Genomic DNA, 24,670 nt, shown 5'->3' with positions numbered 1-24,670 from the left:
CTTGGCTCACACCCAGTCCCACTGTTTCAGGAAAATGGCAGCAGAAAAATTATTGTTACCTCAGTTCTTTGTCTCACATGGAAGAAGAATTTCCAAGCGGACGGCAAAGAGATTTAAAAGTATTTATTATAGTCAAAGGCCTCCAGCCAGAGTGGCTGGAGGAATAAACCCAAAGGGACTGGTGGTAGTGGATTTTTTAAGTACAATTTCAAAGGAAAAAAAAATTGACAATCAGATTGGCATTCAGTTACCAGGCGGGGACAAAAGCCATCAAAAGACCTCATTTACAAATCTCCATTCTGTCTGGCCTGCTGAGGGTGGGATAGGTAACTTGTTTTCTTTTTATTATTATTATTATTATTATTATTATTATTATTTGACAGAATTATAGACAGTGAGAGAGAGAGACAGAGAGAAAGGTCTTCCTTCCATTGGTTCACTCCCCAAATGGCCGCTACAGCCGGAGCTGTGCCGATCCGAAGCCAGGAGCCAGGTGCTTCTCCTGGTCTCCCATGCAGGTGCAGGGCCCAAGTACTTGGACCATCCTCCACTGCCTTCCCGGGCCACAGCAGAGAGCTGGACTGGGAGAGGAGCAACCGGGACTATGGGATGCCAGTGCCACAGGCAGAGGATTAACCCAGTGAGCCACAGTGGCTCAGGAAGAGCTCCCTTGCTATTCTCATGGCAAATTTGGAGACTCTGAAGGAAGGAGGGCTGCCTGTTTGTTCTTGCTAAAGATAAAGCAAAGGAAGTAAATATTTTACACCCCAAATTCCATTGGGATCCCTTATCTATCAACCCATCTGACTCCTCACACCACCCCCTGCTGCCTCCCTACCGCACAGGAGGGGTCCACAGCCACCTGCTCCTCTGCTTTCTGGCCCCCGTGGGCCCCCTGTCCCTCCTCACTCCAGCCCAGCTGAGTACTGGCAGCATGGCCGGGACCCCAGGCGGGCAGCAGCATGGTGTACTCAGTGGATGAGCCTTGTGCACACCCCTGGCTTCCCTGGCTGCCCCAGGACAGAGGTTGCAATGTCCTTGGTACTCCCCTGTCCCTAGTGGATCGGGGTGGTGGTCTCTGAGCAGAGGAGATGTCTGGCTTGTTCCTCCACCCCTGACCAAGGCCCCGTGCCTCAATCTGGCAGCTGGCAGGTCTCAAGCCTTAGTGCCCTGAGTCTTGGGCAGGGCCACTGGGTGCTCGTGAAGGTCTCCCCTGCTCAGGGCGTTGTGTGTGCACCACTAACACAAATAGAAACACCCTGACAGATCTGGAGCAAAAGTGGTGAAGAAAGGATGCAGCTTTGTATTTTCGCACTGGTTGGGGCACTTTTCCCTGTTGTTTGCCCAGTAGGTCCTGCATTTGCCCTTTGTACCAGGCCTCACAGATTATGTGACCGAACTCTAGGAATCCTGGAGGAAAACCCATAACCTTTGAGCTCTGAAGGAGTTGTCAGAACTGACAAAATGCATTGGGTGTTGCAGGTGGACAAAGCCACAGACATTGTCATGTTAATGAGTAAGCTGGTCCCCAGGCAGGGCGGAGAGAAGTTGTCATTTGGTCAGTAGCTGGATTCTGGGAACAGGGCTTGGAGGAAAGGTGTGCCAGGAGAGGACAAGCCACTCCCCAGCAGGGCAGCTGGCCGTCCCTGTCACCAGAGAGAAAAGGGTGGCTGGGCTCCAGCAACAGAACGCTGAACAAGATACACAGCACCTGCTGTCTGCGTGTGTGTGCCGTAACCAGGCAGCTCCCCTTGGAGACCAGCCTGCACGTCTCAGGGCTGGAGTTCCTGGCTGCGGCTGGGGGAGGAGGTGTCTGTGCTTGTGGCTGTGGCGCCTTGGGCAGAGGGCCTGTCACCTGTGCCTGAAAAGTGCCCTCACTAAGGGCAGTGGGGATCAGGCACAGGGGTGGAGTTGTTAGTGATGTGGTTATGTGGATAGTTCCAGCTTACTTTGGTTATGGTATTCTGGCCACTTCTAAACCCAAGTTTAGATTCTATACTTCGAAGATGTTAAAAAAAAAAACTTCTCTCTCTTTTTTTTTTTTTTTTTTTTTTTTGTTGTTGTTAAAGATGTATTTACTTGTTAGAGAGGCAGAGGTAGAGAGGGAGAGAGAGAGGTCTTCCATCCTCTGGTTCACTCCCCAAATGGCTGCAATGGCCAGAGCTGGGCTGATCTAAAGCCAGGAGCCAGGAGCCTCTTCTGGGTCTCCCACATGGGTGCAGGGGTTCAAGGACTTGGACCATCTTCCATTGCTTCCCCAGGCACATTAGCAGGAAACTGGATTGGAAGTGGAGCAGCCTGGACTCAAACCGGCACCCATATGGGATGCCACCACTGCTGGTGGTGGCTTTATCTGCTATGCCACAGTGCTGGCTCTAAAACCTATTTCTTTATTTGAAGGGGGCAGAGTGACAGAGAGTAAAAGAGATCTTCTGTCCCCTGGTCCAATCCCCAGATGGCCACAACCAGAACTCCATCCGAATCTCCCACATGGACGGCAGGAGCTCAAGCACTTGGGCCACCCTCCACTGCTTTCCCAGGCACGTTAGCAGGGAGCTGGATCAGAAGCAGAGTAGACGGGCATGCAGGGGTCATTGGCTGTGTTTGTGTTCTTTGGCCCGCCAGGCATGAGTCGGTGGGGAGATCCCTGCTCTACTGAGATCTGCAGTAGGAGTGACTGAGTGCCCACTATGCACCACCTGTGCTTTGGGCCTGTTTCTTGCATTTTGTCTTCTTGGGACCTCTGTGGGATGGGTGCCTTCAGAGAAGGCAAAACACTCTGGAGTCCCCACCCATCACATGTTCACCTTGGCAGCAGGAGGGTGCCGCGGGGGTCGGGGCTGCCCAGCAGGGACTGCCTTTCTGTGCACAGGATCCCCTCTGCGGGCGGGGTTAGCCTGGGGCTGGGGGTTTTCTCAGCGGGAATTAGGAATGAGGGATGTTGAGAGCCTGGAGGCCAGCAGAGCATCTTGTCCTCCCCCTCAGCTTCTCCTCTTTCCTCTGGCCAGTGCTCGTGTCCACGTTTCTAGCAGCCAAAAAGGACGTCTGGAATCTTCTGTCCCCCAGCTTCCTCCCACCTTGTCTTGGAGACTCATCTTCTCCTGGGGTTTCTGGCTGAGTCTCCAGGTTGCTACGGGGCCTCCAGAGCTGTGGCATCAGTCCCTGGCCCTGGTGTGAGCTGTAGAAGCTGAAGTAAGCTGCCCTGGGAGTTACCCACAGCAGCTCCAGGCACCCTCCTTCAGCCCCAGGGCTTGCACAGAGAGACAGGCTCCATTGCCAGCCTCCATCCTTGGCAACTTTGCCTTTGAAGTGACTTTGAAGTGGTTCTCATGTCTCCTCTGAGCAGTGATAAGGCCAACAGTGTCCAAAGGGAAACGGGTAGAACCCAGGAGTGTGGGAAGAAAATACCAGAACTCCCACGTAGATAAAGACAACAAGTAGTGAGCAACAGGTCACACTCCACATTGAGGTGTCTGGAAGTGAAGAAGAATCTGGCAGAGCTGACATCTGTAACACTGGCGTGTTTGTAACATGCCACAAGCATGTAACACTGACATACTTGTCCCTAGCCAAGTTATAAAATTGAGAAAGAAAATCAATGGGGCTGGTGCTGTGGCATAGCGGGAAAGCCTCCACCTGTAGTACCGGCATCCCATATAGTTGCTGGTTCAAGTCCCGGCTGCTCCACTTCCGATCCAGCTCCTTGCTAATGCATCTGGGAAAGCAGCAGAAGATGGCCTAAGTGCCTGGGCTCCTGCATCTATGTGGGAGACCCAGATGAAGCTCCTAGCTTCTGGTTTCAGCCTGGCCCAGCCCTGACTGTTGTGGTCATTAGGAGAGTGAACCAGCAGATAGAAAATTCTCTCTCTCTTTCTCTCTCTCTCTTCCCTCTTTCTCTGTAACTCTGCCTTTCAAGTAAATCAATCTTTTAAAAATATATTAAAAAAGAAGAAGGAGCATCCAATCAGGTCTGATAAGAAGGCAGACAAAAAATGTTGAAAGGTCCAGGGAACTGTTAGGAATGCCGATAGCCAGCCATTTGCAGGATTGAGAGCCTCAGCCTGCAGACATTTCTATAACAAAATACGCACGCAGCAAAGGGGAGGGGTCCAACATACTTTCTCCTGAGGGGAGTATGAGGAAACCAGTTAGCAGAGGGTGGGCTAGGCCAGCCCTTCCCCCCCGCAGTGAGCTGTGGAGTACAAGTTCTTTGAGGTACCCCTGCAGCTCGGCTCCAGCCGCCCTCGGCTAGCAGCCCTGGCTGCCTCGTGCTTTGGCTCCCTAGGTAACTCAAGCTCACTCATCCCGGTCTCTGGGCTGTGTGTGTTTACTTAACATCACTGATCCTTGTTTGCTCCAAACCTGTTTGTGCCGGTTTTATGATCGTTGTACTTGCAGTCGTTTAATTAAAAATTACATAGACCAGTGAAATAAGAGTACAGAAAGAAAAGGATCCGTTGGGTCTCTAAACACTAAGTGGAGGGAGCTGGCGTTGTGGTGAAGCAGGTTAAGGCGCCACCCGCAATGCAGCAATTCCATGTGTTGATGTCCTTGCTGCTCCAGTTGCGGCCCAGGTCCCTGCTAACATGCCTTGGAAAGCATCGGAGGATCGCCCAAGTGCTTGGGCCCCTGCACCCACATGGGAGATGCAGGTGACACTCCTGACTCCAGCCTGACCCAGCCCCAGCCATTGCAGCCATTTGGGGAGAGAACCAGCAGATAGAAGATCTCTCTCTAACTTTGCCTTTCAAATAAATAAATATTTTTAAAAAACAAAGTTGAAGTAGATAAGCTGAGATACTGAGATACATCTAATCAGTGGAAGTTTATGCTGCAATAGAAAGAAATGCGTTATCAACCCATGCAGAGACATGGAGGAAGCTTCAATGCCTATTAATAAGTGAAAGAAGTCAATTTGAAAAGGCAACACATTGCATGATTCTAACTACATGACATTCTGGCAAAGGCAAAACCATGGAGACAGCAAAATGATTTGTGGTTGGGGCAGGGATTGTGACACAGTGGGCTAAGCTGCACTTGGGACACCCGCAGTCCCTATGGGAGGGGCTGATTTGAGTCTCAGCTACTCCGCTCTGCTAATTCAACCTCCTGCTAATGCGGCAGTGGATGGTGGCCCAACGGCTTGGTTCTTGTCACCCATGTGGGAGACCTGGATGGAGTTCCTGGCTTCTGGCTTCAGCCTGGCCTAACCCTGGCTGCTGTGGACATTTGGAGAGTGAATCAGCAGATGTCTCTTCCCCACTCCCCCGCCACCTTCTCTCTGCCTTTGAAATAAATAAATCTTACAAAAAGAGGAAAGATCTATGATTGCTAGGGGCAGTAGTGGTAGAAGAGAGGGGCAGGCAGAGCACAGAAGATGTGTAGGGCAAATGAAACTGTTCTGTATGATACTACAACAGGTCACTATACCTTTGTTAAAATTCATAGAATGTGCAGCCCCAAGAGTGAACCATAAGGCAACCCATGGGCTTGGGAAGATGTGAGCTCCTTGCCTGTAACAAATGTACCATTCTGGTAGGGGTGTTGACGGAGGAGACTCTGTGTGTGTGAGGACCAATGGCTTCGGGAAATTCTCTGCTTGCCTCTCAGTGTTGCTGTGAACCTAACGCTGCTCTAAAAATTTAAGTTTATTTTTACAACGTTTTAAAAACTAAGTTAAAAGTTATGGGAAGACTCAATCAAAGGCAAGCTGTTTAGAAAAAGAAATACAGATGACTGAAAAGATTGGGTGAAATTGTAAAAATGGACGAAATGGTGACACTGATCATGGTCCTTAAGTTTGCTATCCAGAAACGAACACAGCTGGAAATTGTAGACCAAGCACCTTGTGTCATGATTTATGAAAGAGAGACAGTCCAGAACTCCAGTCAGTGGATATAGCCAAAGAAAACAGGGTTGACAAATGCCTGGAAAATTGTGTGCTTTGAAGTTAAATAAAACGATTGAGATAATGCATGCCATTTGTAGAGCATTCTCTGCGTTAACTAACTTTAACTGACTTCTTTTGACTAATCAACCAAATCTTGGTCTTGACTGCATTGGATAGGAGGATTTCTAATGTATTTTTAAAGTGTAGTGAGATGATTTAAAGAAAGAGAGAGAGAGAGAGAGAGAGATGTGTTTTATTTATTTGAAAGGCAGAGTTAGAGAAAGAGAGATCTTCCATCCATTGGTTCATTCCCCAGATGACCACAACAACTAGGGCTGGCCTAGGTTAAAGCCAGGAACTGTAAACTTTGTCTGGGTCTCCCGCATGGGTAGCAGGGACCCACATATTTAAGCCATCATCTGCTGCTTTCCCAGGTGCATTAACAGGGAGCTGTAACAGAAGCAGAGCAGCCGGGACTCAAACTGGTGCTCACGTGGGATGCTGGTGTCACAGGAGGTTGTTTAACCTGCTGCGCCACAGAATGGTTTTGTTGATTTTTTTTTCTTTCTTTCTTTCTTTCTTTCTTTTTTTTTTTTTTTTTTTTTTTGAAAAAATAAGTTTGGACAACTTAGAGTAATTAATGTTTAAAAACACCCTTGCAGTATATCCCCAGACTGGAGAGACTACACGATGTTCTTTTTTTTTTTAACATTTTTTTGACCACAGAACCCCTGGCTCCCTTTGGGACATTTCTTATCAACTCAGCACACTGGTGTCCCAGGGAGAAGTTTGAAGCACACAGGTGTCTGAGGCACGTACATACGCTTGCCCCCACTGAGGCGTTCTGACCCCCCACATGCTAGGGCCCCTGCTGGCTGTGGTGAACAGCTTTGATTGGCAGCTGAGTGCCTTCAGGTTTCAGTTCTGCTGTGGCTTAGGACCCAGGGACCACTCAGGCACAGAGAGCAAGTGGTTGTTAGGGAAGTGAAACGCTACCCAGAGGTCCTTCCTAGAGGCAGGAGGTTTCATGGGGGTGGGGCTCAGAGGAGGAGGGAGGGAAAGTGGTTTGGCCAACAGGAAGTCAAGTTTCCTGTAGTCAAAATACCTAGGAACGGAGCAAGAGGGGAGAATAAAATCCTCACGTAACCTGTCTTCCGCAGGCTTCTGGCAAAACCTGCAGGAGCCATGGCCACCCACCCACACACACTGAAAATGGCCACATTTGGGGACAGCTGGATCCTCTTTGCTGGGAATTCTTCCTCTCGGATGAATCCCATGCTCCCTGGCTTCCCCCCACTGCTGCCTGCAGATGCAGAGCCGAGTCTGAACATGAGCTGGTGTGAATTCTTCCAGCGCTCTGGTGATGCAGTTCCCCTTTAGCTGAGACCGGAGCTACACCCCACACTGGCTCACTGAGTATTGGCCAGATGATGGTCCCCAAACTAGAGATGTGTGACAGATGTGGGCCTCACCTGATCCAGACACCTGCCCTAACCCAGCCCTGGGAAAAGCAAGCAACCTCCTGTCAGGAAAATATCTGAAATCTACACAAGCTGTGTCTTGCCTAAGTTTAGGCTTGGGAGAGTCTTAAACCTTCAACACTCGAAGAAGCGTGGACTTCCGGACACACGGCCTCGGGTTTTCCCCTGCACTGTGCTGGGACAGTGGCCATGGGGTTAATCACCTTCATTTCCTAAAAGAAAAGCAAAACCAGATTTATGGGTTTCTTATGGAAAGCAGCCCATAGCCTGATGAGTGTGAATTGTTAGGCTCCAGCTCCATCGCGTCCACATTTCTGGGCAGACTGTGCTGTGTGCTTCCTCTGAGACGCTGCTGGGGTGGGGAGAGGGTTGGCAGGTGTTCCGGCTGATGGCCAGCACCCACGCCACAGCAAAGGCCGCCAGGTGGGGCTTGGCTTCTACGTCCAAGTCTATAGGACTCTGCTTTTCCAGACTTCCCGGGAACCACGTTCCAAAGACGTGGGCCTTGTCCACGCGGGTCTTATCCACGTGACTGACACACTCAGGTGCTTCTGCTCCTCCATGTGGGAGCTACGGAGTGTAGATATTCGCCCGGCATTCCCGCACTGCCCTGTTGTTTTTAAATTTGATTTTATTGTTTTAAAGACTTGTATATTTACTTATTTGAAAGGCAAAGTGGAGTGTGTGTATGAGAAAGAGAAAGAGAGAGAGAGAGACAGAGAGACAGAGAGAAAGATCTTCTGTCTGCTGATCCACTCCCCAAAGACCCACAGCCAAACAGCCAGGGCTGGGCCCGGCCAAAGCCAGGAGCCAGGAACTCCATACTAGTCTCCCTCACGGGTGGCAGGGGCCCAAGTACTTGACTGTCTTCTGCTGCCTCCCCAGGTGCATTAGCAGGGAGCTGGATGTGAAGAGGAGCAGCTGGGACTTGAACTGCACACTGATGTGGGATGGTGCTGTTGCACGGGGCAGCTTAACCTGCCGCGCACCGCAGCGCCAGCCCGAATTTTTTAGTTTTTTTTCCTAGCAGGCTACATAAATGTTTCAAAATGTTTATGGAAAATGGAATTTAAAGATAAGCTTATTTTGGCACACACAAAAAATTGAAATCCATGCATACAAGGGCCTTTAAAAAGTTCATGAAAATTATGTATTATGAAAACAATATGCCTAGATTTCAAAATCTCTTTGCACCAAAATAAACTTTGAATTCCAATTTCTTCAGAAGCATTTTGAAATATTTTACATGCTATAAAGCTCAAAATGACAAATATAAATATACATTTTACATACAATATATAATGTTACCCACCATCCTGTCACCTATCTGTAGCCACTTTTTTATATTAGTTATACATCTGTATATAGTTTATATATTAGTTATACATCTGTATTAGTTATACCTCTGTATATAGATTCTTCATGCATATTAATTTATTCTTTTATTGGATAACTATTTGCTGAGCACCTACTATGTTCTAGGTGACTATATTTTAGGCACTGGTTTAGGGATATATCCTTACTATCATGAACGTAAAAATCCTTTCTCTCATGGTGTTTATAATCTAGAAGTTGTAGACAATGAGCACTTAACATAAGAAATAAGAAAACAATGGAGTTAGGAGATTAATGTTGTAGAGGTCTAAGGGGCACACTGCAATTTGAAATAGGGTGATCAGGTTAATTCTCATGGAGTTAATGATATTTTGAGCAAAGATTCGAAAAGGATGAGAGATTCAGTTATGAGGCCATCTCATTCCAGACAGAAGAATAGCCTGTACAAAGTCCCTAAGTAGAGAAACAGCAGAGTCCCAAGCACAACTGGGGTGGAGACATTATGCGGAGAGCAGTAGGAGAGGAACTTAGAGAGAGTGGGGTGGGAAGCAGAACAGATCCTGCCAGGCACTGGAAGGAGTGTCAGTGCTCGCCCTGACAGCAGTGGGGAGCCCGGTCCAGATGCAGCGGCACATTCCGGCTCATGTGTTAATAGACTCTCTCTGGCTGCTGTGCAGAGAGTGGGCTGTGCAGGAAGAAAGGGTGAAAGGACAGACAGGCTGGTTGGAGGCTGCTTGCTCCTCTGAACAAGAGGAGATGGTGACACAGACAAGGCTGGGAGCAGTGCAAACAGGAATTGGCCAGCTTCTGGGTATATTCTGAACTAGGCGTTAGGGCTGGGTATTGGAGAAAGAGAAGAGTCAGGATTTTTTTTTTAAACTCGAGCCAGTGGGAAAATAGAATTTCTATCACCTAAGGTGGGTGGACTATAGATGAACAAGTTGGGGTGGGGGGAACGGGAAATCAGTAATTTGTTTATGCACAAATGAACTTTCAGAGACCATTTAGATATCTAAGAAGAGATGCTGTCAGTTTGAGGGGTCTTCTAAAAGTTCATGAAAGATGCATATTACCAAAAAATCTATGCATGCATTTCAACTTTTTTGCACCCGAATAAGCTTATCTTTTAGTCCCATCTTTCGGTGAACATTTTGAAGTCCCCTTGGATTTAGCTGTGGGACAAGAGGAGGTGAATAGAGTGAGTAGACTCAGAAACAAGGAGGTGGACCCAGGCCTGAGCTCTGGGTCACTCTGATGGCAAGAGCCAGGGCTGGGGTCCAGGAGAACCAGTAGAAGAGACCTGGCAGGAGCAGACAGTGAGGTTGGAGGACAACGCGCACATGGCCTGTCCCCCGTCTACTCAAGGAAGTTCTCAAGCAAGAGGAAGTGACGGGTGTGCGAAATGCTACTCCTAGTCAAGTGTAGCTACTGGGGTTAGCCATGTGGAAATTGCTGGTGTTTGTGACAAAACCCGTTTCAACAGAGTGGTGGAGGTGAATGCAAGTGAGCAGGTTTAAGAAGGAATCTGAGCCGGTGCCGCGGCTCACTAGGCTAATCCTCCGCCTTGTGGCGCTGGCACACAGGGTTCTAGTCCCAGTCGGGGCGCCGGATTCTGTCCTGGTTGCCCCTCTTCCAGGCCAGCTCTCTGCTGTGGCCAGGGAGTGCAGTGGAGGATGGCCCAAGTGCTTGGGCCCTGCACCCCATGGGAGACCAGGAGAAGCACCTGAATCCTGCCATCGGATCAGTGCGCCGGCCGCGGCAGCCATTGGAGGGTGAACCAATGGCGAAGGAAGACCTTTCTCTCTGTCTCTCTCTCACTGTCCACTCTGCCTGTCAAAAAAAAAAAAAAAAAAAAAAAAAAAAAAAAAAAAAAAGAAGAAGGAATCTGAGGGGCTCGTGTCACGGTGCAAGAGGGCAAAAAGAGGGCAAATCTGTCACCTGCGACGCTGGCATTCCATATGAGCCCTGGTTCGAGTCTCAGTTGCTCCACTTCCAATCCAGCTCCCTGCTAGTGCACCTGGGAAAGCAGTAGAAGATGGCCCAAGTCCTTGGGCCCCTGCCACCCACTTGGCTTCAGCCTGGCCCAGCACCGCCCATTGCAGCCATTTGGGGGAGTGAACCAGCAGATGGAAGATATCCCCCACCCCTATCCTGCAACTCTGACTTTCAAATAAAATCAATAAATCTTTCAAAAATAAGAAGCAGGAGAAGGAATCTGGGAGAAGGTGGAGACAGTGGAAGTGTAGACGTCTCCTCCTGGGAGTTTGCTTACGAAAGGGTGAAAATAGATGAGGCCGTAGGTGGTGAGGGAAAGAGGGTGGAGGATCGTTATGAGCTGAGGGAAGTACCAGGTGCCCTTGTGAAAGACCCAGATTGGGGGCAGAGATGGTGACATAGCAGGAAGAGGAAGTTCTGGGGCTGGGACTCTGAGTGGACTGGAGAGGACAGCATTTTACACGCACCGTTCTCCCCCTCGCCTCTCTCCCCTAACAACCTCTGGCTCTTTCCCTCTCAGCAGACAGTGGGTTTCTTCTGCTCATTTTCTTTCCAGCCATGTGCTATTGCTTTGTTTAAGTGACCAGACCCTGAACAGTGGGCACTGCGGTGCTTCCGGGCTTTTGCTGCAGTAAACAGCAGTACTGCAGTGATGCTGTGTATGCCCGGTCTCCAGTGTGTCTGCCACGCGCCTGCTTTGATCCCAGAACTAAACTTCATTCCCGGGCTGTCTCGGTTTGTGACTCTGCCTCCAAGCTTCCAGATTTCCTCCCCTTTATTAATTACTAAGTATGCAAATTAGTTTTGCCCTGTAGCACTAGACAAATACATCTTCATTTATTTCTGGTATTTGTGTTAGACCAAAATCCTTGTTCAGACGCACGGGCAGACTTAATGACAACATTGGATTTGGGGGTTTTAGTTATGGTAACAAAGCAGTGCTCACTGGACTTAGAAGATGCTTTTCCACATCTTCTCATTCGGAATCTTGTAGGAGGTCTTTGGGTGGTGCAGAGGGTGCCGAGTCCTCAACCCCTCCGCCCCTCCCATCCCCCAGCCCTGGTTTTTGTGTGTTTGAAATGACTCCTGTGGGTCCAGGGCTGCACCTCAGCACCTGCCATTTCTCATCAGCTGATGACTGTTTGCTGTTCTGCGAGCCTAGCATGGGTGTGGTTTTTTCCCCTTAGATCTCTGGAAACACCAAGCCATGAAAGAAAACTTTTCAATCTCAAGACCACAAATAGTTGAAAAATTCATCCAGAGATTAATGGAGAGCTACAAAGACGGTGAACACGAGGTATGTGTGGACAATCTGTCATTCTGGTTTTGTTCTTCATCTCTAGCATCAACCCAAATGAGGACTGCTTTCCCATCGAACACATCTCCTAACGCTGTCCTTACTCCCCAAGAGTCATGATGGGAATACTGAGGTTGAACCCCAAAGAGAATCATTTGTTACAAGCTGATTTTTGGGAAAAAACTGACATCTTGCAAGAAATCCAAATAAGTAGTACATACTTATTGACTAATTTCAAATTTGGTCAATTTTTTTCAAGATTTATTTTATTTATTTGGAAGGCAGAGTTTCAGAGAGGGAGATATAGAGACAGATCTTCCATCCACTGGTTCTCTCCCCCAGAAGGCTACAATGGCAGGGTCTGACCAGGCCAAAGCCAGAAGCAGGAGTTTCATCTTTGTCTCCCATATAGGTGCAGGGACCCAAGCTCCTGGGCCATCTTCTGCTTTCCCAGGTGCATTAGCAGAGAGCTGGATTAAAAGTGGAGCAGTGGCCGGCATTGTGGCATAACAGGTTAAGCTGCCTCCTGCAATGCTAGTATCCCATATAGGCATCAGTTCAAGTCCCAGCTGTTCCACTTCTGATCTGGCTCCCTGCTGGTGGCCTGGGAAAAGCATCGGAAGTTGGCCCAAGTGTTTGGGCTCCTGCCATCCACATGGGAGACCCAGATGAAGCTCCTGGCTCCTGGCTTTGGCCTGGCACAGCACTGGTTGTTTGACCAGCAGGTGGAAGATATCTGTGTGTGTGTCTCTCTCTGTGTAACTCTGACTTTAAAATAAGTAAATAAATCTTTAAAAACAAACACAAAAAAATGTGGAGCAGCTGGGACTCAAACAGGTGTCCATATGGGATGCCCTGAACCCATTACGCCACAACCCTGGCCCCAGTAAGTTAATATTTAGAAAAATTTCCTGTTGTTCATTTGTTAGTATAAAATACTTAAAGGAGAAAAACCTGAATCACTTATAATACCATTACCTACAAAGTATTTTTAAATGTCCAATATGATTTAAAAAAAAAAAAGCAAACAGCACAGAAAAGTAACATTTTCTCCTTCCCCACACCACTACCCCAATTCCTCTCCACCAGGGAAGCCAGCATGAGCAGGTTTTCTGGGTGTAATCTTCCAGAAAAATATTTGAATCCATAGCAACTGTGTAGAGTAATATATTTAGCAATAGCACATATTAAATACACGTGCATGTACACAGTCCTTGGAATTGTGAAGCGTGTTGACTCTTGGCAAGAGTGCCTTGCTAAGTCAGAAGAATCTGCTGAGAAGGCAAGATAATGGATATATTGGATGTCTGCACATAACAGAGCTTTTGGGATCACTAAGGGGCAGGCATTGGGTGCAGCAGGCTAAGCCACCAGGCCAGGCACCTGCATCCCACATCCGAGTGCCTGGGATCGAGTCTCGCCTCTACTTTTGATCCAGCTTCCTGCTCACACACCCCTGAGAGCCAGCAGGCGGTGGCCCACGTACTTGGGTTCCTGCCACCCATGTGGGAGACCTGGATGGAGTTCTTGGCTCCTGGCTTCAGCCTGGCCCAGCCAAAGCTGTTGCAGGCATCCGGGGGAGTGAACCAGTAAACTGGAAGACCTCTCTCTCACTCTCTGTCACTCTGCCTTTCAAATAAATTAAAATCAATAGATTTTTTTTAGTGGCAAAAGTAATTTTTAAAACAGAAGTGGTTTAGGTAGTGTGAATCCATTTTTCCTTTGAAATTTAGTTGTTTTGGCAGGCGCCGCGGCTCAATAGGCTAATCCTCCACCTGCGGTGCTGGGACCCCGGGTTCTAGTCCCAGTTGGGGCGCCAGATTCTGTCCCGGTTGCTCCTCTTCCAGTCCAGCTCTCTGCTGTGGCCCGGGAAGGCAGTGGAGGATGACCCAAGTGCTTGGGCCCTGCACCCCATGGGAGACCAGGAGAAGCACCTGGCTCCTGGCTTCGGATCAGCGTGGTACGCCGGCCGCAGCGCGCTGGCTATAGCGGCCATTGGGGGGTGAACCAACGGAAAAGGAAGACCTTTCTGTCTCTCTATCTCACTGTCCACTCTGTCTGTCAAAAAAATAAAAAAAAGAAAAAAGAAATTTAGTTGTTTTAACAAAAAAAACTTAACCTAGCAAAATGTACTCAATTTTTAAGATATTATTTTCTCCAAATGTACATTTCTCTAAGTTCTTCAAATGTGTTCTATCATCTTATAATTGAGTAGAAAAACTAAATCCCAGCTCATCCTCACTTTCTCCTCGGCTGTCACAACACATCACTTCCTTACCCACCCACCACGCCAGCCAACAATTCCACCGGTGACAGCTGTGTATCTGCCCATTCTGTTCGGTTCTGATACTGTCCACCCAAAGCTAGTGTCAGACCTTGCAGGTGAGGGCCCAGGCCCCAGGACCGCCACACCTTCAGATGCCAATCACAAGCCCCAGCGTGTTTGACCTGTGTCTCCAGTGGCCGGCTGGCTCCACACTGGAAGTACCACAATGCCTTACTCTGGTTCTAGTTGCTGGAGCAGCTCACCAAATACATGGAAATACTTAGGTTTGCTGGTATGAAAAGACATGAAAAGTGTACAATGAAGAAATGCATGTGATGAAGTATGGGGGAAGGGTCCAGTTATCCAGAAACTGTCCACATCCTGGCCTTTGGGGTTTCGCGGAGACTTAATTGCATTAAAATGAGTGAAGCATGGGTCGGCACCCCGGCTCACTAGGCTAATCCTCCATCTGCGGCGCTGGTACTCTGGGTTCTAGTCCCGGTTGGGGCACTGGTTCTGTCCTGGTTGCTCCTCTTTCAGGCCAGCTCTCTGCTGTGGCCAGGGAGTGCAGTGGAGGATGGCCCAAGTGCTTGGACCCTGCACCCCACGGGAGACCAGGAGAAAGCACCTGGCTCCTGGCTTTGAATCGGCGCAGCGCGCCAGCTGTAGCACCCATTTGGGGGGTAAACCAACAGAAGGAAAACCTCTCTCTCTCTCACTGTCTAACTCTGCCTGTCAAAAGAAAAAAAAATGAGTGAAGCATGGACGGCTGCGGCCAGCTGTGATTGGAAGGGTGGTAGGCTGGGCCAGATGCTGAACGGTGTAGCAGAAAATGAGAAAAAGCACTCACACTCTTAGCACTCATGGAAAACCACCATTGTTATTTTGGCACATTTCTTTCCAAACTTTCTGAATTTTTTCCTATTCACACACATTTTTTTTTCACAAGTAAGATTTCTGTGTCTGGCCTTTTTTTTATTTAATTTTACTTCCCCTCTTTTTTAAGATTTCATTTACTTATTTGAAAAGCAGAGTTACAGAGAGGCAGAGAGAGAAAGAGAGGTCTTCTATCTGCTGGTTCACTCCCCTAAATGGCCACAACAGCCAGAGCTGGGCTGGCCCAAAGCCAGGAGCCAGGAGCTTCTAAGTCTCCCATCTTCTACTGCATTCCCAGGCCATAGCAGAGAGCTGAATCAAAATTGGAGCAACTGGGACTCGAACCAGTACCCATCTGGGATGCCGGTTCTGCAGACAATGGCTTTACCCGCTAAGCCACAGCACCGCTGGCCCCTGAATGGCCTTTTTTAAAAGGTGCTTTTCCCCATGACTATGTGTTCTAGGCCTCTTTCCTCACCACTGCACACCTTTATGACTGCTGCCCAGCATTTCCTCGTGTAGGAGAGTCGGATGGCTTCAGTTCACTTCCATTGTCAGACACATTAGGCTTTTCCCATTTTCATTCATTGGAAAAAAAAAAAAAAGAACACCTGCTTACATATATTTTGGTAGACAACTTTTATCCTTCCCTAAAGATAAATTCCTGGAAGCGAAGTGACTGGGTCAAAGAGCACCCGGGTGTAGAACCTGCGCCACGGCGCCGCCAGCCTCACCCTCCAAGTCCCCAGCCTGCTGCACTCCCACCCGCCACGGGTGACCCAGCGCTGTCCCTACTCCTTCGGCAGTGGCGCTCTGTCCTACCATCCCGCCCGCTTTGCCTCCCTGATTTGCCTTGAGAACCCACTGTGAACTTTCCCTGGGGTCAGTGAGGCCCTGAGGCTGCACTGGCAAGACAAGGGCTTCCCAGGACAAGGAGGGCAGAGCCAGGGGCTTCTCCCCAGGCTCAGGGCAGCCCGACCTCAGCAGCAGGCTGCTGGTAAGCCGGGAACTGGCCTGGCCCTGGAAGTGTCACAGACAAAGCTCACGCCACAGTTAGTCCAGGTCTTGGGTTTTGGCCCCGTGCAACCCCAGATGCAACAGACATGGTCCCTGATGCATGGAGGCATGTGCGGGTCCTGCGTGGGGAGGTCTGTCCAGCCAACCATCTGCTGGCTCCCTTTCCTCCACGGAGCTTACGTCTAAATTGCAGTAGAGCTGGGCTGACCCAAAGCCAGGAGCCTGGAGCTTCTAAGTCTCCCAGGTCTTTCCCTCCATGGCTCAATGGCCACCTCTTCCCAAGGCAGACCCAGTGTCCGGAGGAAGGCAGGGAGTGGGGTTGCCTGGGAGTGAGTTGTGTGGCCCTGGGATTCAGCGCCCGATGGATTCGGTTCACTGCTATTGTGGGACACTGGCACAGGGGCCCCTGCAGAACGACCTCCCACACGCCAGGGCGCCCCTCTCAGGCCCTCCTCCAGCCCTGCCCTCCCCTACCAAGAATGCATCCTCTCAGCTCTGGCCTTCCTTCTACAGCATGCTCCAGGTGCCTGGGAGTCTGGAAATCCCCGAGTCCAGGGCTGGCATGGGCCTCCTGCCCAGGGGTGGTCCAGGGGCAACCACAGTTGGGTGTGGCTGGAGTTGGACGTGAGCCCAGAGGTGGGAAGAGAAAGGGGCCACACAGTAAACTCGGAGCCAGGGACCAGCTCTCCTGCCCAGGTCGCCGCACTTCAGCGTAGTGCAAGAGTAATAAATCCAAACCTGGCCTCGCGGGTCGCTTGGGAGGGCTAGTTCTCAAGACGGGGGAGTCAGGCATCGCATTTCAGTGGCTTGTTCATTTGACTTATAACCTTTCAATATTTAGACCCGGTGTACAGGCCTCCACGTGTGCTCTGCTCCCTGGCCTTGCCAACGTGCAAAGCAGGGCTGAGAGAGAGGCTGGTGAGGCGAGGGCTGACCTGTAGGCGCAGAAAGGACACAAAAGCCTGTCTGTGAGCCACGGCCACGTGTGCCCTGAGCCCTGGCCCGGTGGGGCTGCCATGCTGGACTGTTGAGGCTGAGGTGTCTGCCTTTTCAGATCACTTTCCGAAGGGAGCATCTGGAGGCCTGCCTCCTGTCCCTGGGCTGTGATGTGATGGCGCGAGAACGCAGCAGCTTCGAGGCCTACTCCCTGTGCTACGAGCAGGTGCTGCAGCACGCGAGGCAGAGGCTGCGCCAGAAGGAACAGGTGGGTTCCCAGCGACAAGAACCCCAGCAGGTACTGGGGGTGCACAGGAAGGCCCTGGGGCTGCCCCAAGGAAGGATGCAAGACGGAGTCTTAAGCCAGACACGAGGGGACCGGTACCCACTAAACTTCTCTTCCCATTGGCTCTGTTTCTTGGGCGCTGGTGGTCACCGCGGGGTGATGCAGTCCGGGGAAGTCCAGTGGGCGGTGCCAGAGAGGAACAGCTAAGGGGCTGGACCACCAGGGGCAGGGTTGTGGCTGACCTCCCGCCCCCAGAACACAGCAGGTTCCTTGTGCTTCCCTGGGTTCCAACGAGGAACCCAGGATCTCTGAACAAACACCGTCATCAGAAGTTTGGGGCAATTTGAGTTTATACCTGAAAAAATGTAAAAATCCAAAAGAGATGGTCAAAAAACAAACCCAAACGGTGTGCTAGAGCTTCATGCAGTGAGTCTTGGATTCGCCCCACTTGACTTCTCCCCGTCCCCAAGCTCTCTGCGTTGGACTGAACCATGTTTGGAGGAACACACGTTTACGTTTCCTGCTTTGTCCTCCCCAGGAGTTAGAGGTCCTACAGAGAGGACAGGAGCCGCCCGAAGACGTCGCTACTCAGGTGGGTCCAGGCCAGTGCTGTCCACGGGGGAACGTCTGGGCAGCATCTGCTCTGTCACCTGTCACAGCCCTGCCCACCAGCAGTCTCCTTACAGCGCTCTTCTGGCTTGAGCATTTTGGGTTATTTTTACTATTGCCTAGTATCTCTGGGTTTGTGGTATTTTGGAAGGGGAGCATTGTTTGTTTTCTTTGGAGGCCAGTTAAAGTGCATCCCAGAGAAAAGAGGGGGTGTTTGGGCCAAGGTGTCCAGACAAGGCTAACCTAGAGATAGAGACCCAGACGGCTGGAGTAGTGTTTCCCGCTGAAAGGGGCTCAAATAGAGTTTCTTGCATTTTTTTTAAAGATTTTATTTATTTATCTGAGAAGTAGAGCCACAGACAGTGACAGGAAGAGACAGAGAGAAAGGTCTTCCTTCCATTGGTTCACTCCCCAAATGGCCGCCATAGCCAGAGCTGTGCCAATCTGAAGCCAGGAGCCAGGTGCTTCCTCCTGGTCTCCCATGGGGTGCAGGGCCCAAGCACTTGGGCCATCCTCCACTGCCCTCCCGGGCCACAGCAGAGAGCTGGACTGGAAGAGGAGCAACTGGGACAAGAACCCGGTGCCCATATGGGAGGCCGGCGCCGCAGGCAGAGGATTAACCCACTGAGCCACGGCGCCGGCCCCTCTTGCATTGTTGAGCACTGGCTATATGTCCAGCTCTGTTCTAGGATCGCAAAATCAATCTGAGCTTCTCCAGGCCACATTTGCAGAGCAGGAACTCATCCTTTTTGTTGGATTCAAAGCAGAAATGAACGTTCACTACTAATCCTATAGCAGTCTGCAATCCCTAAGTTGTTTTATGTATATGGAAATATAGATAGATATAAATACATGTATACAATGGATGGATAAACATATTTCAAAAACCTCATGAAAAATTGAATTGAAAGCTAAATTTAAGGACAAGCATTTGGCTTAGTGATTGAGACACCACTGGGGACACCCACATCCCACATCAGAAGACCAGGGTTTGAGAGCCAGCTCCTCTTCTGATTCTAGCCTCATGCTAATGAGCACCGCTGGGGGCAGCAGGTGATGGCTCAAGTACCTGGGTTCTTGCCACCCACATGGGAAACCTGAGTTGAGCATCTCGCTCTCCACCTTGTCCCCGCCCAGCTCCAGCCATTGCTGGCATTTGGGGAGTGAATCAGTGGATGAGCCGTCTCTCTCTGTCTTTTTCCTTGTCTCTCTGCCTTTCAAATAAATTTATAATAAATCAATAAAAAGTTTGCAAATAAGTTTCTTTTGGTGCAAAAAATTTTGAAGTCCATGCATAGTTTTTTTTTTTCATACTATACATTTGCCATGAAGCTTCTGAAGTACCCTTGTGTATTTATTTATTTATTTTAAGAGTTATTCTTATTTATTTGAAATACAGAGTTTCAGAGAGAGATAGAGAGGTCTTCTATCTGCTGGTTCACTCCCCAAATGGCCACAATGGCTGGAACTGAGCTGATCTGAAATCAGGAGCCAGGAGCTTCTTCTGGGTCTCCCACGTGGGTGCAGGGCCCCAAAGACTTGGACCATCTTCCACTGCTTTCCCAGGCCATAGCAGAGAGCTAGACTGGAAGAAGAGCAGCCGGGACTCAAACCAGCACCCATATGGGATGCCGGTGCTGCAGGCCAGGCTTTAACCCACTGTGCCACAGCGCCAGCCCCCCGTGTATTTATTTATCTAATTCTGCCGGTAGGTTGCAGAGCTTAGTCACGATATGATCATGGAAATCACTGCTCTGAGAGCCCAGCTCACAGCTTTGGAAGAGGAGAATCTGAATCTCAGAAACCAGATCAGAAAAGAAGTCCAGGAAGAATACGAAGCGCTCGTCCAAGCTTTGTTTGTGACCTGTTTACACATAAAAGTAAGTGCCCCGTGCCAGCTGTCTGGGCCGCCTGGTGGCTGGGCACCGAGGGATCAGTGACAGAATGCACTTCGTGGTAACCGGAGACTCTTGGGCCCGAGAATTCTCCAGCTCTCAGCTTTCACTGCAGAGGGAGAGTCAGCAGTGGGCTGCCATCATTTTCCCGCAGGAGACACTGCCTTTTGGATAACTGAGATGTTTCTTTTTCATGCTCTACTGCCAGTTGCCGTTGTAGCCATCTGCTTGCTATTGAGAGTAGGGGGTGGGAGTGGGGTGGGGTTTCTGCTCAAAATCCCCACCAGTTGCTGTCACTATTATGTCTACTGAATGTGACTGTCCAAACGAGAGAGCACAGGGCCTGGCCAAGGCCAGATGCCAGGGCAGGCAGCGGCAGGTTCCTCCTGAGAGCTTGCTGGGCAGGTTCAGAATTTGAGCCCGTTCTCATTTCCCTAACCCTCAAAACGCCCGCCAGACTTTCTTTCAATCCAATGTCAGGGAGCAACCGGCCTGTTAGTGCAGACCTATCCCAGCAGGCAGAGCGGCGCAGCGCCCATGGGCCTGCAGCATGGGGGAAGCCGCTTGCTCTCCTACGAGGTCTGAGCAGCTGTGAGTCAGATGCCCCTAGCCACCAGTGGGCCCTTGGTTGTCCTACAGGTGCGATGCCAGTACAGACCGACCACCCAAGGCCGCAGCTTTCCCCAACTCTGCCTCTTGCCTGCTATGGGATGCTACACCCCGAAGTGAGCCCCATTTGAGTCTCCCTATCTCTCTGTACCTCCTCATCTCTCCCTTGAGGGTCCAGAGTGGTCCTTAGGGTTTTTCGCTAACAGGCACTCTACCCATGGCCATGGTCATTCCAGAGAGAACCGGAGATTTCCTCGGACTTGCCAAGTCCAAGTGCTTACAGATCAAAGTCCAAGTGCACTCGGCCTGGTGCTGGAGGAGAGGGCTGAGCAGAGTGAAGGCCAGAATTTGCCAAGCACTCGGGCATGAGATCATTGAGAAATTTCTGGAATTCCTATTAGCTTCTGCCAGGTTCTGACTTCTCCCAGGCTAACATAGCTCCACCAGGACTCCCAAAGCGGGGAATCCCGGTTCTGCTCCAGGGGCCCAGGAAGACACTGGAGCTTCCGCTGTGTGGCCAGCAGCTCCTCACTGGGTACTACCTTCCTCTGCAGGGAAGTGGCCCCTGCCTCTTACCTCAAGCACACTGGGCATCTTAGCTCAGGCTGCCCTAACGAAATACCCTAGCAGAAATTTCCTCATGGTTCCAGAAGCTGCAGGTCTGAGGTCAAGGTGCCTACATGGTCTGTTTCTGGTAGGGCTCCTTCTTTGGTGCCCATGACCAACTTCTTGCTGTGTCCTCACGTGGTCAGGAAAAAAGAAAGATCTCTCTTTGCCTCTTCGCATAAGGCCAGACTTAACCAGAATAGACCCTATCCTTGTGACCGACCTCAGTTTAACCTTAACTACCTGCTAAAGCTCCTGTATCCCTAGTCATGGACGCAGAGGGTGTTAGGGTTTCAACATATGAATTTGGGGGCGGGTGGAGACAATGCAATCCATGGCACCGGGTCTGCAGTTGGACTAACCATTGATCATCAGCCATGAGTCGTAGCTGTTGAGAACGGGAGGTTTCTCGGTGAAGCTGCATCCCTCCTCCACCTTCTCTCTATTTAATGGGCTTGCTTGTGAGCAGCTCATCTACGATGTCTTGTCTGGCCAGATTCTGCTTTGACTCAACCTGGCAAGAAAAATCCTTGGTTCAGCTCCCAAGTAATCCTCCCCAAGGTGGGGGCGCATTTTGGTCAGCAGCTTTTCTGCCTGTGACTTCTTCACTGTCCCACTCTCTATCCTACTAAGCTCAGTTCGCCTGGCTCCAGACAAGCGAGACACACGCCGGGATGGGCGGGTGTCCGAAGGACAAAGCCCTCTGGACACAAGACAGTGCTCAGGGTGCCACTGGTGTGACGTCCAACATAATGCAGAGTTGCTATCTCACTCCCGAAGGTTAGGCTTGTAGGTTTTGGCCCCTTCACGCCAGCCAGACCCCACTGTACTTCCTTGACTCGGGCATGTGGTTTGCAGGAGAAGCTGGATGAGAATCAGCTTAATTTGATCCAGAGAGTGTACCAGCTCATCGGCGAAGTGAGAACAGAAGGGATCGCCACTATGAAGGCCCTAAAGAAAAAGTGGGGCTCTGCCGGGTCGGAGGAAGGGATGAAGGAAAACACAGCCCAAGTACGTGATTCTGTTTAATCTTGGGGTCTCAGCGGCTGCCGCCCGTGGCCTGTTAACTCTCCAGTTGGCTCCCCACCACCCCACCCCGAGGAAGCCTCAGCTGCACGCCTGTGTCCCCTTCTGGAAGGCGCGTCTCTGATGGGAGGATTTGCACCCTTCCTGGGAAAAGCACAGGGCCGGGAGGCCTCTTCTGAAACCGAGCCTTCTTGGCAGGAGCAGCTGCTGGCCTCGGAGCAGGACAACTGCAGCCTGGCCGCCCTGGTGTGCAAAGCGAGGAGCCTGGGCCGCTGGAGGCTGAGTGCGCAGCAGGCGCACTTCCAGGGCCAGCTGAGCCGGGCAGAGAAGGTGAGCGCCAGGGGGCAGGGCCTCCTCCAAGCCATAGCCCCACAGCCGGCAGCTGGGCAGCTGCCTAACCGGTGTCGGGTGGCAGGGCCAAGCATCCGAAGGACCTGGGCTGTTGGCGTCTTCCCTGGGAACAGGCAATGTCAGGGCCTCGGGAGAAATCCAAAAGAGGCAGAAACAGCTGGCGAGGGAGAACCGGTCAGAGCGTTGAGCCCGAGGGAAGCGATGAGATGGAGGGGAGGCTGTACTGAGGGCTTGCAGCTGCTTTGTGAGGATTCTGCAAATCTTAGCATTGGGCGCATGATTATCCGAGACAAAGGCAGTAACAAAATGAGTGGAAAAATCCACTTTAAAGCAAAATGAAACAAAAAGCGTGTATTGACAGTGGTTTGGAAACTCACTCACTGCTTCTGAAAGCCTTTACTTCCTCTGATCTGTCACACTGCTCATTTCTGCAATAGATTAAAAACCTCTCTTTTTGAGAAAGAGACAGAGTGAGACAGGCAGAGAGAGAGTTCCCACTTCCTGGTTCACTACCACCCCCCCCCCCCCCAAAAAAAAAAAAAGCCTGCAAAGGCCAGAACTGGGCCATGCTGAAGCCAAGAGCTGGAAACCCGATGCAAGATTCCCTCGCGAGTGTCAGGAACCTGGTTATTTGAGCCATCACTGCGGCCTCGCGAGTGTCTTTCAGCAGGAAGCTGAAGTCAGGAGCCAGGCCCAGGGAGCGAATCCAGGTGCTGCACTGTGGGGCACCGTGTCTTCACCACTAAGCTAAACACTGGCCCCTGTTGCACTAGTGGTAGTTAAAACCAAGCAGGAGCTCTGTTCTACCGAAAGTTAAGAAGATGGGGTTAGGCAGCATGGCGCAGCTGGTTAAGCCGCATCTCGTATCAGACTGCCGAGTTTGAGTCTTGGCCACCCTGTGCTTCTGGTCCAGCTGCCTGCTGACGCACACGCTGGGAGGCAGCAGCTGATGGCCCAAATACGTGGGTTCTTGCCACCCACGTGGGCAACCCAGATGGCTGGAGCCAGCTAGCTCCTGGCTTCAATCTGGCCTATCCCCAACTGTTGTGGGTATTTGGAGAACAGACTAGTGGATGGAAGATACCTCTCTCCCTCTGCCTTTCAAATAAATAAATACTGTGTTTTTTAATAAAGAAGAGGGGCTGGTGTTGTGACACAGCAGGGTAAGCTGCTGCCTGCAGCGCCAGCATCCTATATGGACTCAGGTTCAAGTCCTGGCTGCTCAGCCTCCATTCTGGCTCCCTGCTAATGTGCCTGGGAAAGCACTGGAGGATGGCCCAAGTGCTTGGACCCCTGCACCTGCATGGATGACCTAGAAGAAGCTTCTGCCTCCTGGCTTCAGCCTGGTCCAGCCCTGGCTGTTGTGGCTATTTGGGGAGAGAACCAGCAGATGGAAGATCTCCCCGCCCCCAACTCCCTCTCTCTCTGTAACTCTGCCTATCAAATACATAAAATAAATCTTTTAAAAAAGAGGCAATAAATATAATTCAAGCAGTGTAATAAACTCTAACCCTTTCAAAAAGAAAGAAAGAAGGAAGAATGGCTAAGGAAATAGCTTAGCTACTACCTGTGAAATGTAAAACATGGCAAGGAATCTAACTTACTACGTTTTGGATGTTTACAGGAATCTATGCAAAGTAAGAAAGAGTGTTTGAGCATCCAGCTGATGGCAGAACAGGAAGTGAGTTTACTTCGCCAACAGTTACTGGGTCTCAGGCAGGCCCTAGCCAGGGCTCACGATGACAACGCGAGGATGTGGAAGCAGCAGGACAAGCAGGTAGCTGAGCTGCGGGCCCCCCCCCCCCCCCCGCCTCCCTCGGAACACGCTCTGCAGAACTGAGTGTGGCCACCAGAAGTGGCGCCATGGCTGCTGGAAGTCGAGCGGGTGGCGCGGCCAGGAGATGGCTCTGACCCCCGTTTCTCTTCTCTCTCCCTTCCAGCCCAGAAGCCGAGGGCAGTGGCTGAAAGGTGGTTGCTTGCTCCTTCCTGTGTTTGAATGAGATGATAAATATTACTCATTTGCAGCGTCATCATGGATCACTCTGTGTGTGTGTCTGTGTGTGTGTGTGTGTTCCCGTGTGGATCTTTTTACCAAAGCTATCTTAGGAGCGAAGTATCTGCCTCGTACACAGGCCCCTCATGGGGCAAGCACACTTTCCAGAGACAGCCACCCAAGCATGCCATGTGTGGCCCCG

The 24,670-nt window shown here is 50.6% G+C and overlaps 1 protein-coding gene across 1 annotated transcript in view; it reads left to right on the top strand.

Annotated features, from left to right (window-relative positions):
* Positions 1–24,670, top strand: part of LOC100346633 (uncharacterized) — a 172,841-nt gene that overhangs the window by 134,199 nt on the left and 13,972 nt on the right. The window contains exons 37-43 of the mRNA XM_070073713.1: positions 11,889–11,998; positions 17,212–17,361; positions 17,918–17,971; positions 19,701–19,868; positions 21,957–22,109; positions 22,323–22,454; positions 24,100–24,252. Coding sequence (XP_069929814.1) covers positions 11,889–11,998; positions 17,212–17,361; positions 17,918–17,971; positions 19,701–19,868; positions 21,957–22,109; positions 22,323–22,454; positions 24,100–24,252 — 920 coding nt within the window. The remainder of the gene's footprint in view (positions 1–11,888; positions 11,999–17,211; positions 17,362–17,917; positions 17,972–19,700; positions 19,869–21,956; positions 22,110–22,322; positions 22,455–24,099; positions 24,253–24,670) is intronic.

The sequence above is a fragment of the Oryctolagus cuniculus genome, chromosome 5, assembly GCF_964237555.1.
Source record: "Oryctolagus cuniculus chromosome 5, mOryCun1.1, whole genome shotgun sequence".
Lineage (NCBI taxonomy): Eukaryota > Metazoa > Chordata > Mammalia > Lagomorpha > Leporidae > Oryctolagus > Oryctolagus cuniculus.
The sequence above is the reverse complement of the archived record's forward strand: the minus strand, read 5'-3'. Positions and strand labels throughout refer to the sequence as shown.